Raw genomic sequence first — 19,276 nt, forward strand, 5'->3', positions numbered from 1 at the left:
AAACGCTTGCCCTGGCAGGCTAGGACCACAATTCTGTTAAGCTCCTTTTGAGCACCAAGTAATTGGTGCTGACGTTGAGATAATCCCTCAGATCTTTGAGAATGGGATTAAGTTTAAAAGGTATTATTTGTCTAGCTAGAAGATTGAAAACCATTTTTAAATCACCAGGTCAAAAGTTTTAGGTTGAATAATATTTCCATAAATAGAAATGTTGTGTTATGCCCACATAAAATGTTCTGTTTAAAGACAACTTGACTTAAGTTCATGAAATAAACTCTATCTGCCCTTTAAGTTTAGAATTTGTTTTGCCCAAGAATTTATCAGGTATTCTTTAAATATTAGACTTGTAAATATATTTAAAATTGGATTTTACTTTGCAAGTACAGCTTTGAGAAAGTATGTATATCAATCTGCCCTATCCCATCCATTCCCATATCCTCTTTAAAAGAGCAAAGGTAAATATAGATTCATTTAAAACTGTATGAAAATGTTTGCTTAAAACAACCTCTCTGGAATGGAAAATGTCAAATTGTTGAACTTGTTTTTCCTCTTTTTTCCCCCCTTAGGATAATGGTGTTGAATGCTTGTATTCTGAGAGTGTGCCACAGTCCAGGTTTGCTTGTTTGTCTGTAAATGTGAATTTGAATGCATATTTGGTTAATTTTTAAGGAATTCTTTGGACTTGACACTCTAAAATATTTCCTCCACTCTTTTGATAGAGAATGTTCTACACTGTCATCTCCTGGACATGCTTCATCCACAGAGAGTGCTGTGACTTCAAGTGGTGAGTGACTTGGAAAAGATATAAAAATAGAGTATTATTATTATAACTACAAGTTTGGTTTCTGTGAACTGTTGAGGTAAGTGCAAATGAAAAGAACATAGGCAAATAATTTTTTGCATAGTGTTCATGCTGTTAGTTTCTTCCTGCTGATAGATTCTGGGTCAGAAATTTTGAATATGGCTTCTGGTGACCTTGACTGTAAATCACTCTGTGAGAAAGAGGAAGATACAAGATCAGCTTCTGCTATGATAGAGATCACAGGTAAGCTATTGAAGTATCCAAATATAGTTTCCATTCCAAAGCAGCAAGCAAACCTGTAAGCTACTGGAGCAACTATCTTCATAGTTAAGTAATATTATTTTATTTTAAAAATTGAAGATATACTCTGGGGAAAAGAAGTCCAAGAGGTAATTGTAGTCTTCATATACTATCATGTTGCCATTTTCCCCCAGTTCTATAGATAGAACAAAAATTATAATGTATTTTGATAGGACTTAAGTATTTCTTCATGGCAAAGATTGACTGGATACAACTGGGTCTTAAACTGTGGCACAGATGTAGAATCACCTGCTTAGGAAATTCTCAGAATCTTGGGGTGCCTCAGTTGTTTAAGTGTCTGATTCCTGATTTTGCTCAGGTGGTGATCCCAGGGTCATAAAATCAAGCCCTGCACTGGGCTCCACCCTGAGCATTGAGCCTGTTTAAAATTCTCTCTTCTCTCCCTCTCCCTTGCCTTTCTGCCACTCTACACTCACATCCGTGTGCACACGTTCTCTTAAAAAAAAAAAATTCTCAGAATCCTAATTAGAATCTGGCTGAAAGGTTGGGCAAATTTGTGATGGTCCACTAAGGAGGCAAAAGAATTAACTAGATAATACGTTGCATCCTTTTTTTAACTACTTGAGTCTGAAAACAAAGTAGTTATTCTCAACCATTCACATTGAGACATCACTACAGTTGACACTTATGGGAAGCACATAGGTTCCCATTCCCATCCCCACCCCCCAAAAAATCATTCTATTGTTTGATCTTGACAGTTCAGTTGAGGTATAGATGCTAAACTAAAGGGAGTTGTAAAATTGTAGAAATGGAATCCATTCTTTATGAATGGAAGAATATCTTCATATTTCAGCTTAAGCTGAAAAAGAAATTTTAATTAGAACTACACCAAGATACCATTTTTAACCAGTCATGTAGACAAAGATGCAAAATTTTGATTACACTCTGTTGGATAGATTATAGAGGAAAAAGTAAATCTCATACATTTCTGTAGGGAATGTAAATTATTGGAATTAATAGGAAGGGGAATTGCTAATATCTACCAAAATGTTAAATGTACATATCCTGTGATAAAACAATCTGTTTTCTGGAATTTATCCTATAGATCTAAATACTCAAATGACTTGTAGAAGTTTCTATATTTCAGTTTTGTCTATAAGAACAAAATACTGGGGATAAAGTTAATTATCAAAAGAAACCTAGTTAGTATATATTGGCATCTCCACGTAATAGAATGCTAACATCCATCCATAAAATGTATATAAGGAAACTTAGAAAGATATCGAAGAGTGATGCCTGGATGGTTCAGCGATGAGGTGTCTGCCTTTGGCTCAGGGTGTGATCCCAGATTCCCCAGTATTGAGTCCCACATTGGGCTCCTTGCATGGAGCCTGCTTCTGCTCCCTCTGCCTGTGTCTCTGCCTCTCTTTCTGTATCTCACATGAATAAATAAATAAAATCTTTTACAAAAAAGATATCGAAGAATTACTGTCTCTTAAAAAAAACCCAAAAACCTGGGGCACCTAGATGGCTTAGTCAGTTAAGTGTCTGCCTTCAAGCTCAGGTCATGATCCCAAGGTCCTGGGATCAAGTCCAGCATCAGGCTCCCTGCTCACTAGGGAATCTGCTTCTCCCTCTTCCTCTGTCTCTTCCCTGGCTTGTTCTCTCTCATTCTCTCTTTCTCTCTCAAATAAATAAATAAACTCTTTTTAAAAACCCAAATATAGAACATGTATTGCATGTAAAATTTTGTGGGAAAATAAAAAGGATAGAAAGAAGTTTTAGGTATGCATAAAGTATCTCTGAAAGGCTAACCAAAAATTAAGTAACATCGTCTATGGAGAGGGGAAGTAGGTTTCTTGTAGGCATGGATGGGAGGGAAAATTCTTATCGTAAAACGTCTTACACTTTAAAATTTATGGACCTTATGAATCTATTATCTGTCTTAAAAGTCAATGAAAAATTAAAATAAAATATTCATCAGGAAAAGACACTTTATTTCTGAAGGAAATGGTTACCGTTTTGTTCTTATTTCCATATAAATTTTAAAAGTATAATACATTATTTATTTTGTTTTCCTAAAAAGAAACAAAACCTATTTATAGTTGCTGACCTTTGTGCTTGCACTGAACTAAATTCAAGACAATGGATCATGTAAAGAGGAAAATCATTATCAAGTACATTACAGTACAAATACACAAAAATAAAGGGAAATTACAAAGAGGAATGGCATAAATTAAAAGTGCTTTGTTTCTTAGTTTGATGACTTTTTTTTTTTTTTTTTTTAGAAAGATACCATGTTTTAGAAGGATATCACACTTGGTTATCAGTCTCACATCTGTAATTTTTTAAAAAACCTGTTTGTCAAGCTGATTGTTCATCCTTCCTTCATTCAGTTTCTATAAGTATACTAGTAATGTTTGATTTTTAAAAAGCAGTAACAGCCTTTAAAAAGATTTTTAAAATAATTACTTGAAGGCCATTTACACAGTTATTCATTTCTATTAAAAAATCTTATATGGCTAGCTTCCTTGGGAACCTTAACTGTTCTAATCCTATTTTTAATCAGTGGACACATTTAAAGTTTTTTAATATATAATTTGTCTCACATGTTAAGGTCTTTGCCACTTAATAGTCTGCTCATACTGCACCCTTACTATTTCTTCCTCTTTTACTTGTTACTGTTCAGGCAACTATTTAGTGTGTTCCCATTTTCTCATAGGCAAAAGTCCAGTTCCTGAGAATATTGCATTCCAAGGCTCCGTGAGTGAGGACAAAACCATGTTAAATCTGGTAAGGAAATATGCATATTTTAACAGTAAGAGTAATGATATATTACAATGGTAGAACTGACCCTTTAAGTTTGCAAAATACCCTTAAAAGCACTATCTCAAAATGTCAAAATATTATGAAGTTAATAGAATTTAATTGTCCCAGTGTTTTATAGATGAGAAAGTTGGTGCCAAAGAGTCCTTGTGACTTGTCCAAGGTCACACAATAGAGTCAAAGCTAAAACCTCCTGACTCACATTGTTCTTTCTTTTTCTTTTCTTTTTTTAAAATATTTTATTTATTTATCTATGAGAGACAGAGAGAGGCAGAGACACAGGCAGAGGGAGAAGCAGTCTCTCTGTGAGGAGCCCGATATGGGACTCGATCCCAGGACCCCAGGATCACGACCTGAGCCGAAGGCAGATGCTCAACCACTAAGCCACCCAGATGTCCCTCCACATTGTTTTTTCATTTATCCCTTCATTCATTTATTTATCAAAGGTCTATTGATCTATCAATAGAGGACTTCTAAGTAAATAAATGCATTAATAAATAAGATTAAATAAGACAGTAATATTTACCTTAAAGATATGTTCTAATTAAGAGAACATGTTGTAATTAAAGAAAGAAACATACAATTACTCAGGAATATATAGCTACTCAGTGTGGTTAGTGATATAAAAGAAAAATGTTTAGGATAAGAGGCCAGGTGTCATAAAGGAAGTACTTTGTGAATGGTATCAAATGCTATCCAGGCACCTGGAAAACTGCTATAAAACATTATTTAAATGTTTATAGGGACACCTGGGTGGCTCAGTGGTTGAGCGTCTGCCTTCAGCTCAGGTCGTGATCCCAGGATAGAGTCCCACATCAGGCTTCCCCACAGGGAGCCTACTTCTCCCTCTACCTATGTCTCTGCCTTTCTCTCTGTGTCTCTCATGAGTAAATAAATAAAATCTTTTAAAAAAATGTTTACAGAAAAAGTTAAGTTCCTTTCCTTAAAGAAAAGGTTCATTGTCACTAATATGAATTTATAATTATTGAGGAGTAACTTGTAGACTATGGATCCAATTCCATAGTCTACAAGTTTCTTCAAGGGTCTTATTTCTGTATTAATATCTCTTTCTATTATATGTATAGAGGTGTGTGTGTGTGTGTGTGTGTGTGTGTGTATTGTTGTTTTCCCCTCAGTATATAAACATTGCTTTAATTAGACCCATATGGTTTGAAGAAACAGAGACTCATGAAAGCTAACTCAAGTTAATAGATGGTTGTGGCATAGATACATTTGTGGCAATAGGGTAGATAAAAATGTTATAATATTGTAGTCTGAAGGGAGTGAATGATTGGGTATGTGATTTGGGATCATCCTTTGTAGTGTAAAGTATATATAGAGTATAATGTTGACTAGCAAGCATGCCAGAAGTGGTTACCCCTTCTAAAAAATAGAGAAATATTTGAGTCCTCTAATCTTTCATGGTAGTCTTCTGAGAAAAAGAATTTTTTCTCATCATAAAACAAGATAGAAATAAACTTTAAAATAATGGATTAGAAAATGGAGAAATACAGATGGAGTACTGGTTAGGATGCTATTGTAACAATTTGGACAAGAGATGAAGATAGTAGGAATTTAGTGTGGATGGAGAAGAAAAGAGTAATTTGGGAGAGATTTAAGGAACAGAATTTATAGTACATGGTGACCAATTACCAGGGTAGGGGCTGGGGATGCATGGGAAAATATAAATACTTACGCTTATGGCTTATCCTACAGAATGAATATAATATCACGAGAATAGGGAGGAAGTAAGAAGAGTAGAATTTGGGGGGTGGGTGGGTAAAATAAGATTAGTTTAACTCAAATTTCAGTTTGATGTGAGACCTCAGTATTCTGAAAGATTATATAGATAGCTATATACCTATATTCATAAACTCATTCCTAGGACTTTTAGGAGCAGACACACATTTTTGAGTTACCAGCGAATAAAAACAAGTACGTGGGTGCAAAGGACTCTGGCAGGCAGGAAGAGAATACTAACAATAATGGACTCTAGATGATTCCATCATCTGACAAAAGAAGGCAATGGTAGAGGAAATTCAGAAGGAGCTACTGTAGCAATAGGAGGACATCAGGAAATGAAAATCAAGGAAAGAAAAATCTTCTATAATTATAGATTATTTTAGATGCTACAGTGAAGTCAAGTAAGATAAAGAGTGAATATTTTCCATTGAATTTGGTGATAGAGAGTTCCCTGATAACTGGGGAGGGAGGTTTTCTTGGAGTGTTGCCTATAGGGACAGATAAGAGCTGAAAAACTGGAAATAGCAACCCATGGACAATTCTTCCCAGAAGAAGCATGATCATAAAGGATAGGATTGGAAGAAGATGGTGTATCTGGAAGAGGTCAGGGTGTTGAGGGAGGATTCAGAAAACTTAAGAATATTTGGGTGTTGGTTACCTCTATTATTGCATTTGTTATTTTTTATCAAAATCTTAGCTTCAATTTTCTAAAAGTTACATGACATGTTATCACTGGCTCTACCAAGGAATTTTGTCTTAGACTTTTTTTCATGGAAAGCTTCTAAGAATGTTGAATAATTATCACCATAAAAATGATTTTATACCTATAGCTTTCTCATTAGCTTTCCCCAGGTAGTATAGTACAACCCTCATATGGTCTTTCTCAAAGTATCGATATATCTGTAGGATATTTGGTCAGTGACCTTTAAATGTATTTATATGCAGTAAAAGCCTAACATAATACAGTCCTAGCTGCAGTTTTTGCTACAAGTTCTCCAAGAGTCCATCTAGAAGGCTACGTGTGATAGTCCTAGATGATGCCTACCTCTTTATCCATCTAATCCTACCATTTTATGAAGCGCCAGCATGTTTCTTGTCTGTGGAGACTTCTTATGCTTCTCTAGCCATGATGTCTCTCCCCTCCCTTTGTAGAGAACTTATTTATTCACATCTCATTTATTTGGCAATCAATGCTAGTTTGCCTCATGGTAACCTGTGTCACATTTACAGCTGTTCATACGCTTCTGTCTTTTGTACCTCAACTAGATTGGAAACCCCCTTAGAGCCAGTCCTGTTTTCTTCTTAACCCCTAGCTTAGATCTTTGAATACCACAATATTTTTGATAGAGTAGGTTTAGGAGAGGACAGGAAGTTGGGAAATGATTGGTTATGAAGGATTTCCATTCTATTTACAGCAAAAAAAAAATCTCTTTATGATTTTAGGAAGCCAAAGAGGAACCAGGAACAATAGATGAGCATAGAAAAGAATGTGCTGCAGGAGGTAAGGAATGTTCTCTCCCAACCCCCATGCAAACTTTTATTCCTGCTAATATTTTTATGGGTGAAATCTTTCTGAGTAAAAATGTGGTGTCTATAATTTTTCATCTCTAGGTAAAATCCAGCCAATAAAACTGATTTCTTGATCCAATTTGTGTCATTTATGAAAAGCCACATTTATGTTGCATTAACTATTAAGCTCCAAAGGACTTGTAATAACTACTACACTATTGTGATCCAAGAACCATGCCAATATTGGTAGTCAATTCTAAGCTCTGCTTTGAGATCTTTTTTATTATCCCATCCCAAAGTAAATAAGACAGTATTTAAAGAATATGTGCTAATATGCTTCCCTCCCAATTTCACCTCCATTAGGATGGAATAATGGATAGAGTTGAGGCCTTGAGGTCACACAGACTATTGGGTTACTCTCTGACTAGCTATGACTTCAGAAGGTTATTAAACCTGAGTGTCAACTTCATCTGCAAAATGAAAACGATGAGTCAAAAAAATTAACCTTTACAAGAATATATCATATGCTAAGTTCTAGACTAAATTCCTTAAATATATAGTTTCATTTAGTTCACCCAAATATCTATGTGGGATAGGTAAGTTGCAGCTCAATTTCCTAGCCTGTACAGTACCTACCACAGGTTTGCTCTGAGGATTGAGTAAATTAGGTATAAAGCAGTTAGAAAAATGCTTGGCAAAGTTCTCTAAAAGCTACTATAGAAGAATAGTATCATCCTTATTTTGTAGATGGTTTGATGACGTTTTGACTTGTTCCAGGTCACAAAGCTATAAGGATCAAAGATGAGACTTAAACCAGGTTTTTTTCAAATCTAATACTCTTAATAAACTAATATATTGTCTTCTTTATGAAGTTACCACGAAGAGTATCATTAATATGTGTAAAGAGCCCTGTTTTGGGGCTGGCATATAGTAAACTTGTGACAAGTGGTTGATACAATGCTTATTGTTGCTGTTATTGTTATTATTATTATTATTATTATTATTATACTATACTCCTCCTCCTCTTACTACTACTACCACTACTACAATGTCTGCTGACGCTGCTGCTCTTGATTCTTCATTCTTCATCCTTCATTGATCTGAAGGATTAGGGTACTAGGAAGGTATGCATTTAACCATGGAATCAAGTCAAATAAACATTCAAATACAAAGAGAATAATTGGACTGTTCCTGGGGTCTGAGGTATCTTCAGGCTTCAGACTATTCACATATTGATGTGTGAGCCAATGATTTTTTTTTCATTTAAATTCATTTTACCAACATATAGTATAACACACAGTGCTCATATCACATCGTGTGCCCTCCTTAATGCTGTTACCGGGAGCCAATGATTTTAATGACATTGTGGTCCCAATAGCATAGCATAACATCATCTTATATTGACGCAAATGCATTATTAACTGGCTATTATTTCAGACATTCTTCAGTGAAATGCCTTTGTATAGTAGAGATTTGATTGAATGTGCGTGCCTTCAGCTGGGAACCTTTGTAACCTACTATTTTATTACCTTTTAATAGACACTGCTGTTTCCTCTGTTCCTGTAACCACTGTGAAATCAGTTAACTTTAGACAAAGCGACAAGTAAGTTGTTCTTCACATGGCATGCTCACAGCTTTTGCTTTTCTATTGAATTGTGTTTGAATAAATTCTTTGTCTTATCCTACAGCACTTCTGCTAATGAGAAGGAGGTGGAGGTGAGTTTTTTCCCTTTAAGTTAAAAAAAAAAGTTTTTCTGATTCCCTTGTCTATAATCACTTCATACTTTTACATAAGCTGTCATACGTTTGGTGTCTGGCTGGCTTGGCAGTGATTAAGTGCAGGTAAAACCAATGCATGCTAGCATTGTGTTGCTGGGAGGGAAAAGAAACAGCTCAGCATAATCTGGAATTAAACTGAAATATTTCACTATGTCCAATTTTTTCCCTTCACCCTCACATTATTTTGACAACAGGCTGAATTTCTCAGATTATCTTTGGGATTTAAGTGTGACTGGTTCACCTTGGAGAAAAGAGTGAGGCTTGAAGAAAGATCACGAGACTTGGCCGAAGAAAATCTGAAAAAAGAAATAACTAACTGTTTAAAGCTGTTAGAGGTGAGAATCTTAACATTTGGGAACTACACATTTGAAGATCATACTGTTAATAATGTTTTCAAAATTAGATACAAGTTTACTTTTACGACTAAACCAACACCAGGTACCAAGCCCTGCCTGACTCAAATGTAAATTAATAGGAAACAAAAATTCAGGGTCAGGCTAAACTAAAAGATTTACTAATAAAACAAATGCCTTTTAAAGTCATTGTGAGTCACCTGCCTTCCCTCTAGAACCGTTTGCTTAGGTTTCAGGCAGAAGAGTCATCATGCAGGAAACTGAGCAATAGGAGATAATATCTAATTCTAAGTTTCAAAGAAAAGAATCAAAATTCTAGTTCCGTTTAATTAACTGAAAAAAGAAAATGGTGATTGATTTTAGTCTTGTCAGATGATGGGCAAGCCAAGCTCTCTCTAGAACTTGTACATAAGTAACAACTATGATTTTTCCATTTTGTGAAATCACCATAAATATAGAGATTGGCTGGAAAATTAAGAGGGTTATTTTTGGATAAAGAAAATGAAAACTGAGAAACCATGTTCTTTTTTATTGTAATAAAAAATATGTAACATCAAAGTTACCATATTAACCATCTTAAGTGTAAGTTAGTTCACTAGTGTTAAGTATGTTCACATTGTTGTAAAACAGATCTCCAGAACTTTTCCATCTTGCATTCTGAAACTCCATGCCCATTAAACAACTCCCCTCTTCCCCACCTCTCAGCTCCTGCTAACCAGTTTACTTTCTATTTCTATGAATTTGACTACTTCTGATACCTCATATAAGTAAAATCATACAGTGTTTGTCTTCTTGTAACTGGCTCATTTCACTTAGCATAATATTTTCAAGCTTCATCCATGTTGTAGCATGTGGCAGGATTCCGTTTTAAAGCTGAATAAAATATTTCATTGTAATATATCCTGCATTTCATTTATCCATTTATTTATCAGTGGATGTTTGGATTGCTTCCATCTCTTGGCTATTGTGAGTGATTGCTGCTATGAACATGAGTGTGTGTCTCTTTGAGACCCTGCCTTTAATTCTTTTAGAAAGTTTTTTTAAGTTTCTGAAGAATTGTCACATTGTTTTGTGTGGCAATTGTACCATTTTACAATCCTACTAACAGTGCACCAGGGTGCCAATTTCTCCACATCTTGTCCAATATGTACATTTTTTCCTGCTTTTTTGATATTAGCGATACTAATGGGTATAAGGTAGTATCTCATTGTGGTTTGCTTTGCATTTCTCTGATGATTTGTATTGTTGAGCATCTTTTCATGTTTATCATCATGTATACCACCTCTGTATATCATCTCTGGAAAAATGTTTATTCAAGCCCTTTGTCAATTTTGTAATAAGATATTTATCTTTTCTCTTATTCCATAGGTTGCCTTTCCATTTTGTTGATTATGTTCTTTGATTCACAAAAGTGTTTAAGCTTGATATAGTGGTATTTGTCTATTTTTGGTTTTGTTGCCTGTGCTTTTGTTGTCATATCCAAGAAATGATTGCCAAATCTAATGTCATGAATATTTCTTCCTATGTTTTCTTCTGAAATTACATAGTTTGGATCTTACACTTAGATCTTTAATCCAGTTTGAGTTGATTTTTGAATGTAGTGTAAGATAAGAGTCCACTTTCACTTTTTTGTATATGGATATTAGATATGGACATGGATATGGATATGGATATTGTTGGTTTGCAAGATCCTCAGGAGTTTCCCAGATGTAATCTGAAATTGGCCCTCATCTTCAAAGGCAGGGAGAAACTGAAGAAAGAGGCAGGTCACTTCAGTTTGGTAGATGGCAGATTTAATAAGCAAAGGAATTTATATATGAGGCTTGTCTTGGTTGGCTGCAAGATGAGTAGATCTCTATACCCACCCACCAAAACTATGAAGTTTATATAGAGGTCTTAACTGAGTTATGTATATCATCCAAGTCATCTCAACACCAACCACATCATTATCACAAGGCTGTATTACAGCTTTGTAATAAGTTTTGAAATCAAGAAGTGTCAGTTCTCCAACTTTGTTCTTTTTCAAATTGTTTTAGCTATTTGGGGTCCTTTGAAACCCCATTGTGAATTTCAGGATGAATTTTTCTATTTATGAAACAAAAAATGCCACTGGGATTTTGATAGGGATTGCATTGAATCTCTAGATAGATTTGAGTAGACTGGACATCTTAAGAAAATCAGGTCTTCTAATCCATGAACACAGGGTGCCTTTCTTTCCTTTTATGTCTTTAATTTCCTTCAGCACTGTTTATAGATTTTAGAATTCAAGTCTTTCAGTTCCTTTGTTAGGATTATTCCTAAGTATTTTATTCTTTTTGATTGTATTATAAGTGGAATTGTTTTTTATGTTGTTCATTTATTTACCCGGAAAAAATTTTTTTCTTCCAATTTTTCTTTTAAATTCTAGTTACTTAACATATAGTATAATGTTGGTTTCGGGAGTAGAATTTTGTGATTTATTACTAGGTGATATATTACACTTAGTGCTTTTATAGCAAGTGCCCTCTTTAATACCCATTACTCATTTAGCCCATCCCCCCACCTATCTCCAAAACCCTGTTTGTTCTCTATCATTAGGAGTCTTAAAAAATATATATTCTTATGATTTGGGATGCTTGGGTGGCTCAGCGGTTGAGCCTTTGACTCAGGGCGTGATCTGGGGATCGCAGGATTGAGTCCCACATCAGGCTCCCCGCGTGGAGCCTGCTTCTCCCTCTGCCTAAGTCTCTGCCTCTCTCTCTGTGTCTCTCATGAATAAATTAAATCTTAAAATAAATAGCCTTATGATTTGCCTCCATGTCTTTCCTATTCTCTTTTTTTCCCTTTCCACATGTTCATGTTTTGTTTCTTAAATATCACATATGTGTGAAATCATCTGATATTTGTCTTATCTGAATGGCATATTTTGCTTATACTTTCTAGTTCTATTGATATTATTTAACTGGCAAGATTTCATCCTTTTTATGGCCAAATAATATTCTTTATACCACATCTTCTTTATCCATTTATCAATCATTGGACACTTGGGCTGCCTCCATAGTTTGACTATTGTAAATAATGCTACAATAAACATAAGGGTGCATATATCCCTTTGAATTCGTGTTTTTGTATTTTTAGGGTAAATACCCAGTAGTACAATTATTAGACTGTAAGGTAGTTCTATTTTTAATTATTTGAGGAAACTCCACACCATTTTGCACAGTGGCTGCACCACTAATAGTGCACAAAGGTTCCTTTTTCTCCACAACCTTGCCAACACTTGTTATTTTAGAAAGATTGGTTTTAATTCTTCTTCAGATGTTTGGTAGAATTCTCCAGGTGAACCATTCATATGGTTCCATATGGTTTTGGATTTTTCTTTGTCGGGAAATTTTTGATATCTGCTTCCCTTCTCCTTACTAGTTATTGACCTATTCAAAGTTTCTATTTCTTCATGATTCGGTTTTGATAAACCATATTTTATTTGGCTAACAATTAACGTATTTTCTTCCTTTCCCAACTGAATATGGTTACTTAACTCCAATAGGAAACTGTGTGTCTGACAGTGATCATTCTAGTTGGTTAGCAACTCTTCAGCTACAACTCATATATATCTGTCTGTTTCAGAAGTGGCTGACATTTATTGAGCATCTAGAGTGTGACAAATAATTTGCATCTATTATCATTCATGTCCAGTATTCCGGGAAAGGAATTCCTGTAATTGTCTCCATCTGGCAGATGAGGGAAGAACAAATCAGAAATGACTTAGTATTTTTAGATTTAGAATTCAACATAGAGTCAATGATGCTTTATAATTTTATTTACACAATTTTTCCTTTTTAAAAAAAGATTTAGTTATTTATTTGAGAGAAAGAGAAACCATGGGGGCTGGGGGGAGGGACAGAGGAAGAGGAAGAAACAGTCTTAAGTAGACTCTGCTCTGAGTGTGGAGCCCAACATGGGGCTCAATCTCATGACCCTGAGATCATGATCTGAGCTAAAACCAAGAGTCAGACACTTAACTGTGCCACACAGGTGCCCCTACTTTTCCTTTTTAAAATAATATACAAAATTTATAGTATTTTAGATTTGGGCAAGTCTTAGAAAATTGCTCATGGTCACACAGCTAATAAGCAGTGGCTTGTTTGCTTCCAAAACTGCTGTCCCCTTAATTCTGTCTCCACCCTAGTGAGATGGATGGTTCTCCATTAGGACAGCCATCATCTTGGATTAAGGGCACCAATTTAAAAGAAATATTCATAAGGCAGTGAAGACATACCCATCTAGCTATCTCAATAATGCTTTGCCATCAATGGAACAGCGAGTAGTCAGGGCCATATCTAAATCTAGTATGTTTTCACTACTTTAATTAAAAGTTCAAACCATGCTCCTCATATAATACATTCAACTCATTCATAAGCATAATTTCTTTATCATTACCAATTAAGTATATCCCAATCTGTTAATTGTGGAAAGTGATGTAAACGTTCAAGAGGAAATGGCAAATTCAGGAAGGAAGGAAGAGATTGATACTAGATATAAAAGGTTTTGTGAACATCTGCATAGGTCTGCTTAATAGCCAACAAAGAAATTAATATTTCAATATCATTATTCATTATCGGTCTTTGCTGATCCTTTTCACTTTATACAAAGATAAATGAGATGTCATCTACATTAACAACATAGTCATTGTTAGAATCACTTGCTGAATACTAGTGTTGGATATATTTTAATACTTTGCTTTCTGTACAGTCTTTAACACCACTATGTGAAGATGACAACCATGCCCAGGAAATTGTTAAGAAGCTGGAGAAGAGTATAACATTCCTTAGTCAGTGCACTGCACGAGTGGCCAGTAGGGCTGAGATGCTGGGAGCCATTAATCAGGTAATCTGTTTCCATTTCTTTAGCTAACTGAAATTACTAAAAAGATTTATTTTCCCTGAGATTATGGATTACATTTCTTTTTTTCTATGGATTACTAAGAAAAAGTTTTAAAAACGATTTCTGTGTTGTATAGGACAGTATGTGTTTAATATAGAGAAAATGGAATCTGTAAATAAAAATGTAAAAAAAAAAAAACCTCTCATAATAGCATTAGGCAGTGACAATCATCCAAATAACCTTTTCCACACATCAGTTTCATACTTTCCTCCTTTCTCTTCAAATCATCATCATGTCCTTTCCCATCTTCTCTGTCAAATAATGACTGCTTCCTGCCTCAGTGAGAACATTGAGTCATTCAGAGGGGAACTGCCACAAATTCCAAACCTAGTAACATCTGAACCCTCATGCTTTTTCCTTCTTCCTTGTACAAATTATAAGTTGTCTCTAATCCTATCTAAGGCTAACCATCTCACCTATATGCCAGAACCCATTCCTCCTAATTTACTCAGAATCTTGGGCTCATATTCTCCTTACTTTTCTCCATCTTCAATTTTCCCCATTACATTGAACTATTCCCATGAGTACACAAATATGTTGTTTTTGAGATTGGAAAAATAACATAAACACAAGCAAAATCATCTTTGACCCTTTCTCTTCTACCACCCTTTTTCTCTGCTCCCATTTATAGCAAATTTCCTCAGCATAATTGTACTCACTGTCTCTAATTCCTTTCCTCCCATCACTCTGAAATCTACTCTAATTGGCCTTAACATACTCATTTTCCTTAGTTGATCTGCTATATTAATCATGGTTGAGCTCTTCCTCCTCCTGGAAATACTTTCCTCACTTGACATCCAAGTACCACATTCTCCTGTTTTTGTTTTTTTGTTTTTTTTTCTCATCATGGCTCATGCCTGTCCAGGCTCCTATATGGGTCCCACTGTTCTCCCTAGCTTCATAATACCCATGGGCTGTACGGCACCACCCTTGTACATGTGATATCCATCTTCCTTCAATCCCCATATCACCCAGTGTTGTCAGCTGATGACTCCCAAATTCACATGCTTATCCTAAACCTTTGCCTTGAGTTTCAAACTAGAATATACTACTATGCATGCAGCATTTCACTTGGATGTTTGACAAACTCAAACAATACATACAAAAATAAACTGCTTAAAGTATCTCCAAAACCTTTTCCACACATAATCTTATCTTAGTCAAAGTTGATCAGATTAGAAATCATTAGGAATAATTCTCAAAATTTTTCTCTCACAATTCACCTCTAATCCTACAGAAGATCATAATTACTCTACCATCAGAATAAATCCTGTTTACTCCACCATGAGAATTCAGCTGCTTATTTTCCTCTCCACTGCTATCACCTTGATCTAAACTACCATTCTATTTTTGCAGATTAATACAATATCTTCCTAAATGGTAGCCTTGTTTCCGTTCAAACCCTGTACTCTCTGCAACATAATCCGTTCTCCATAAAACAGCCAGAATAATCCTTCTAAAATTTAAAGCAGATCATGTTTCTTTTGGGTTCAAAGTCCTCCAGTAGCTCCTCACTTTTTTTCAGAATAAAACCCAAAGTCCTTATGATGGCTTAAAAAGATCTACATGATTTTCCTGCCCTCTCACCTTTTGAAATTTATTTCTTATTATTATCTTCCTGAATTATTGCATTCCAGCCATACTGATCTCTGTTCTGTTCATGAAACATAGGAGTAAACGTGTAGTTAGTTCAGAATGTGTTTAAACTTAAATGACCATCAACTTAACATAGACTTCTATGTACTTAGGATGTTATATACAAATTTCATGGTAACCACAAACCAAAAACCTATACTAGATACACAAAAAATTAAAGAGAAAGGAATCCAAGCATAACACTAAGGAAAGTCATCAATCACAAGGGAAGAGAGCAAGAGAAGAAAGGAAGAGAGAACTACCAAACAACCAGAAAACAGTTAACAAAATGGCAATAAGTACATATGTAGCAATAATTGCTTTAAATGCAAATGGTCTAAATGCTTAGCAAAAGACATGGGATGACTGAATAAAAAAATAATACCCATCTACATGTCACCTACAAAAGACTCATTTCAGAGCTAAAGACATGTACAGCCTGAAAGTGAAGAGATGGAAAGGAATATTTCATGAAAATGGAAATGAAAAAAGCTGGAAGCGCAATATTATTTTTTTTTAAATTTATTTTTTATTGGTGTTCAATTTACTAACATACAGAATAACACCCAGTGCCCGTCACCCATTCACTCCCACCCCCCGCCCTCCTCCCCTTCTACCACCCCTAGTTAGTTTCCCAGAGTTAGCAGTCTTTACGTTCTGTCTCCCTTTCTGATATTTCCCACACATTTCTTCTCCCTTCCCTTATTTTCCCTTTCACTATTATTTATATTCCCCAAATGAATGAGAACATATAATGTTTGTCCTTCTCCGACTGACTTACTTCACTCAGCATAATACCCTCCAGTTCCATCCACGTTGAAGCAAATGGTGGGTATTTGTCATTTCTAATAGCTGAGTAATATTCCATTGTATACATAAACCACATCTTCTTTATCCATTCATCTTTCGTTGGACACCGAGGCTCCTTCCACAGTTTGGCTATCGTGGCCATTGCTGCTAGAAACATCGGGGTGCAGGTGTCCCGGCGTTTCATTGCATCTGTATCTTTGGGGTAAATCCCCAACAGTGCAATTGCTGGGTCGTAGGGCAGGTATATTTTTAACTCTTTGAGGAACCTCCACACAGTTTTCCAGAGTGGCTGCACCAGTTCACATTCCCACCAACAGTGTAAGAGGGTTCCCTTTTCTCCGCATCCTCTCCAACATTTGTTGTTTCCTGCCTTGTTAATTTTCCCCGTTCTCACTGGTGTGAGGTGGTATCTCATTGTGGTTTTGATTTGTATTTCCCTGATGGCAAGTGATGCAGAACATTTTCTCATATGCATGTTGGCCATGTCTATGTCTTCCTCTGTGAGATTTCTGTTCATGTCTTTTGCCCATTTCATGATTGGATTGTTTGTTTCTTTGGTGTTGAGTTTAATAAGTTCTTTATAGATCTTGGAAACTAGCCCTTTATCTGATATGTCATTTGCAAATATCTTCTCCCATTCTGTAGGTTGTCTTTGAGTTTTGTTGACTGTATCCTTTGCTGTGCAAAAGCTTCTTATCTTGATGAAGTCCCAATAGTTCATTTTTGCTTTTGTTTCTTTTGCCTTCGTGGATGTATCTTGCAAGAAGTTACTATGGCCGAGTTCAAAAAGGGTGTTGCCTGTGTTCTTCTCTAGGATTTTGATGGAATCTTGTCTCACATTTAGATCTTTCATCCATTTTGAGTTTATCTTTGTGTATGGTGAAAGAGAGTGGTCTAGTGGAAGCGCAATATTATTAAATCAGACTTTTTTTCAGACAAAGCAGACTTTTAAATAGAGACTGTAACAAGAGACAAAGAAAGGCATTACATAATGATAATGGGATCAATCCAACAAGAGGATATGAAATTGTAAATATCTATGTATCCAACATAGAAGCACCTAAATACATAAAGCAAATATTAACAGACATAAAGGGAGGAATTGACAATAATATAATAATAGTAAGGCACTTTAATACCTCACTTACATCAACAGATAGATCATCCAGTCAGAAACTCAATAAGGAAACCATGGCTTTGAATGAGACATTAGACAGATGGACTTAATAGACATATATTAGAACATTCCATCCAAAACTGGAAGAATGCACATTCTTTTCAAGTGCACATGGATCATTCTCCACATTAGATCACGTTAGGCCAAAAAACAAATCTCAATAAATTTAATAAGATTGAAATTGTATCAAGCATCTTTTCTGATCACAACAGTGTGAAACCAAAAATCAATTACAGGAAAAAACTTGAAAAGATACAAACAGCGACATGCTCAGTGGTGAAGTGTCTGCCTTTGGCTCAGGGCATGATCCTGGAGTTCTGGGATCGAGTCCCACATCAGGCTCTGCTTCTCCCTCTGCCTATGTCTCTGCCTCTCTTCCTGTGTTTCTCATGAATAAATAAGTAAATCTTAAAAAAAAATACACTTGAAGGCTAACCAACATGCTACTAACCAATCAACAGGCCAACAAAGAAATCAAAGAGGACTTTATAAAGACATGTAAAAATGAATATACAATGGTGTAAAATCTTTGGGATGTAGAAAAAGCAGGTCTAAGAGGGAATTTTAGAGTTTATACAGGCCTACCTCAAGAACCAAGAAAAATCTCAATCTAATCTTATACCTAAAGGAACTAGGAAAAGAACAAAGTCCAAGGTTAGTATCAGGGAGGAAACAATAAAGATCAACACAGAAATAAATGAAATAGAGACCAAAAAAAAAAAATCAATGAGACCAAGAGATGTTTCTTTAAAAGATAAGGAGAATTGATAAGTTTCAGCCAGACTCATTAAGGAAAAAAAAGAGGCTCAAAATCCAGGAACAGAAGAAATAACAACTGACATCACAAGAATACAAAGGATAAGAGACTATATAAAATATTATATACCAACAAATTGGACCACATAGGAGAAATAGATAAATTCTTCAAAACATGCAATCTTCCAAAACTGAATCAGGAAGACCTAGAAAATCTGAACAGAAAGATGTAATGAAATTGAATCAGCGAAGTAATGAAATTGAATCAGCAAAGGAAACAAATTTAAAAGGTAACCTTTTGAATGGGAAAATATATTTGCAAATGACATATCTGATGACGGGTTAGTATCCAAAATTTATAAAGAACTTATCAAACTCAATACCCCCAAAACAAATAATCCAGGTAAGAAATGGGACAGAAGACATAAATAGGCATTTTTCCAAAGAAGACATCCAGATGGTTAACAGACAAAAGATGCTCAACATCACTCATCATCAGGGAAATAAAAATCAAAACTACAATGAGATACCACCTCACACCTCTCAAAATGGCTAAAATTAATAACACAGGAAACAACAAATGTAGGTGAGGATGTGGAGAAAGGGGAACCTTTTATAGTGTTGGTGGTAATGCAAACTGATGCAGTCACTCTGGAAAACAGTGTGGAGTTTCCTCAAAAAGTTAAAAACAGAACTACTCTA

The 19,276-nt window shown here is 35.3% G+C and overlaps 1 protein-coding gene across 3 annotated transcripts in view; it reads left to right on the forward strand.

Moving 5' to 3' along the window:
- The window catches only part of IRAG2 (inositol 1,4,5-triphosphate receptor associated 2), a 53,320-nt gene that overhangs the window by 23,230 nt on the left and 10,814 nt on the right, over window positions 1-19,276 (forward strand). For all 3 annotated transcript variants that reach the window (XM_038577088.1, XM_038577086.1, XM_038577087.1), the window contains 9 exons: window positions 567-613; window positions 720-784; window positions 938-1,045; window positions 3,786-3,856; window positions 7,076-7,133; window positions 8,681-8,744; window positions 8,830-8,857; window positions 9,115-9,255; window positions 14,005-14,139. In XM_038577088.1, the coding sequence (XP_038433016.1) occupies window positions 567-613; window positions 720-784; window positions 938-1,045; window positions 3,786-3,856; window positions 7,076-7,133; window positions 8,681-8,744; window positions 8,830-8,857; window positions 9,115-9,255; window positions 14,005-14,139 (717 nt within the window). The remainder of the gene's footprint in view (window positions 1-566; window positions 614-719; window positions 785-937; window positions 1,046-3,785; window positions 3,857-7,075; window positions 7,134-8,680; window positions 8,745-8,829; window positions 8,858-9,114; window positions 9,256-14,004; window positions 14,140-19,276) is intronic.

This window comes from Canis lupus, chromosome 27 (genome assembly GCF_011100685.1).
Source record: "Canis lupus familiaris isolate Mischka breed German Shepherd chromosome 27, alternate assembly UU_Cfam_GSD_1.0, whole genome shotgun sequence".
Taxonomy (NCBI): domain Eukaryota; kingdom Metazoa; phylum Chordata; class Mammalia; order Carnivora; family Canidae; genus Canis; species Canis lupus.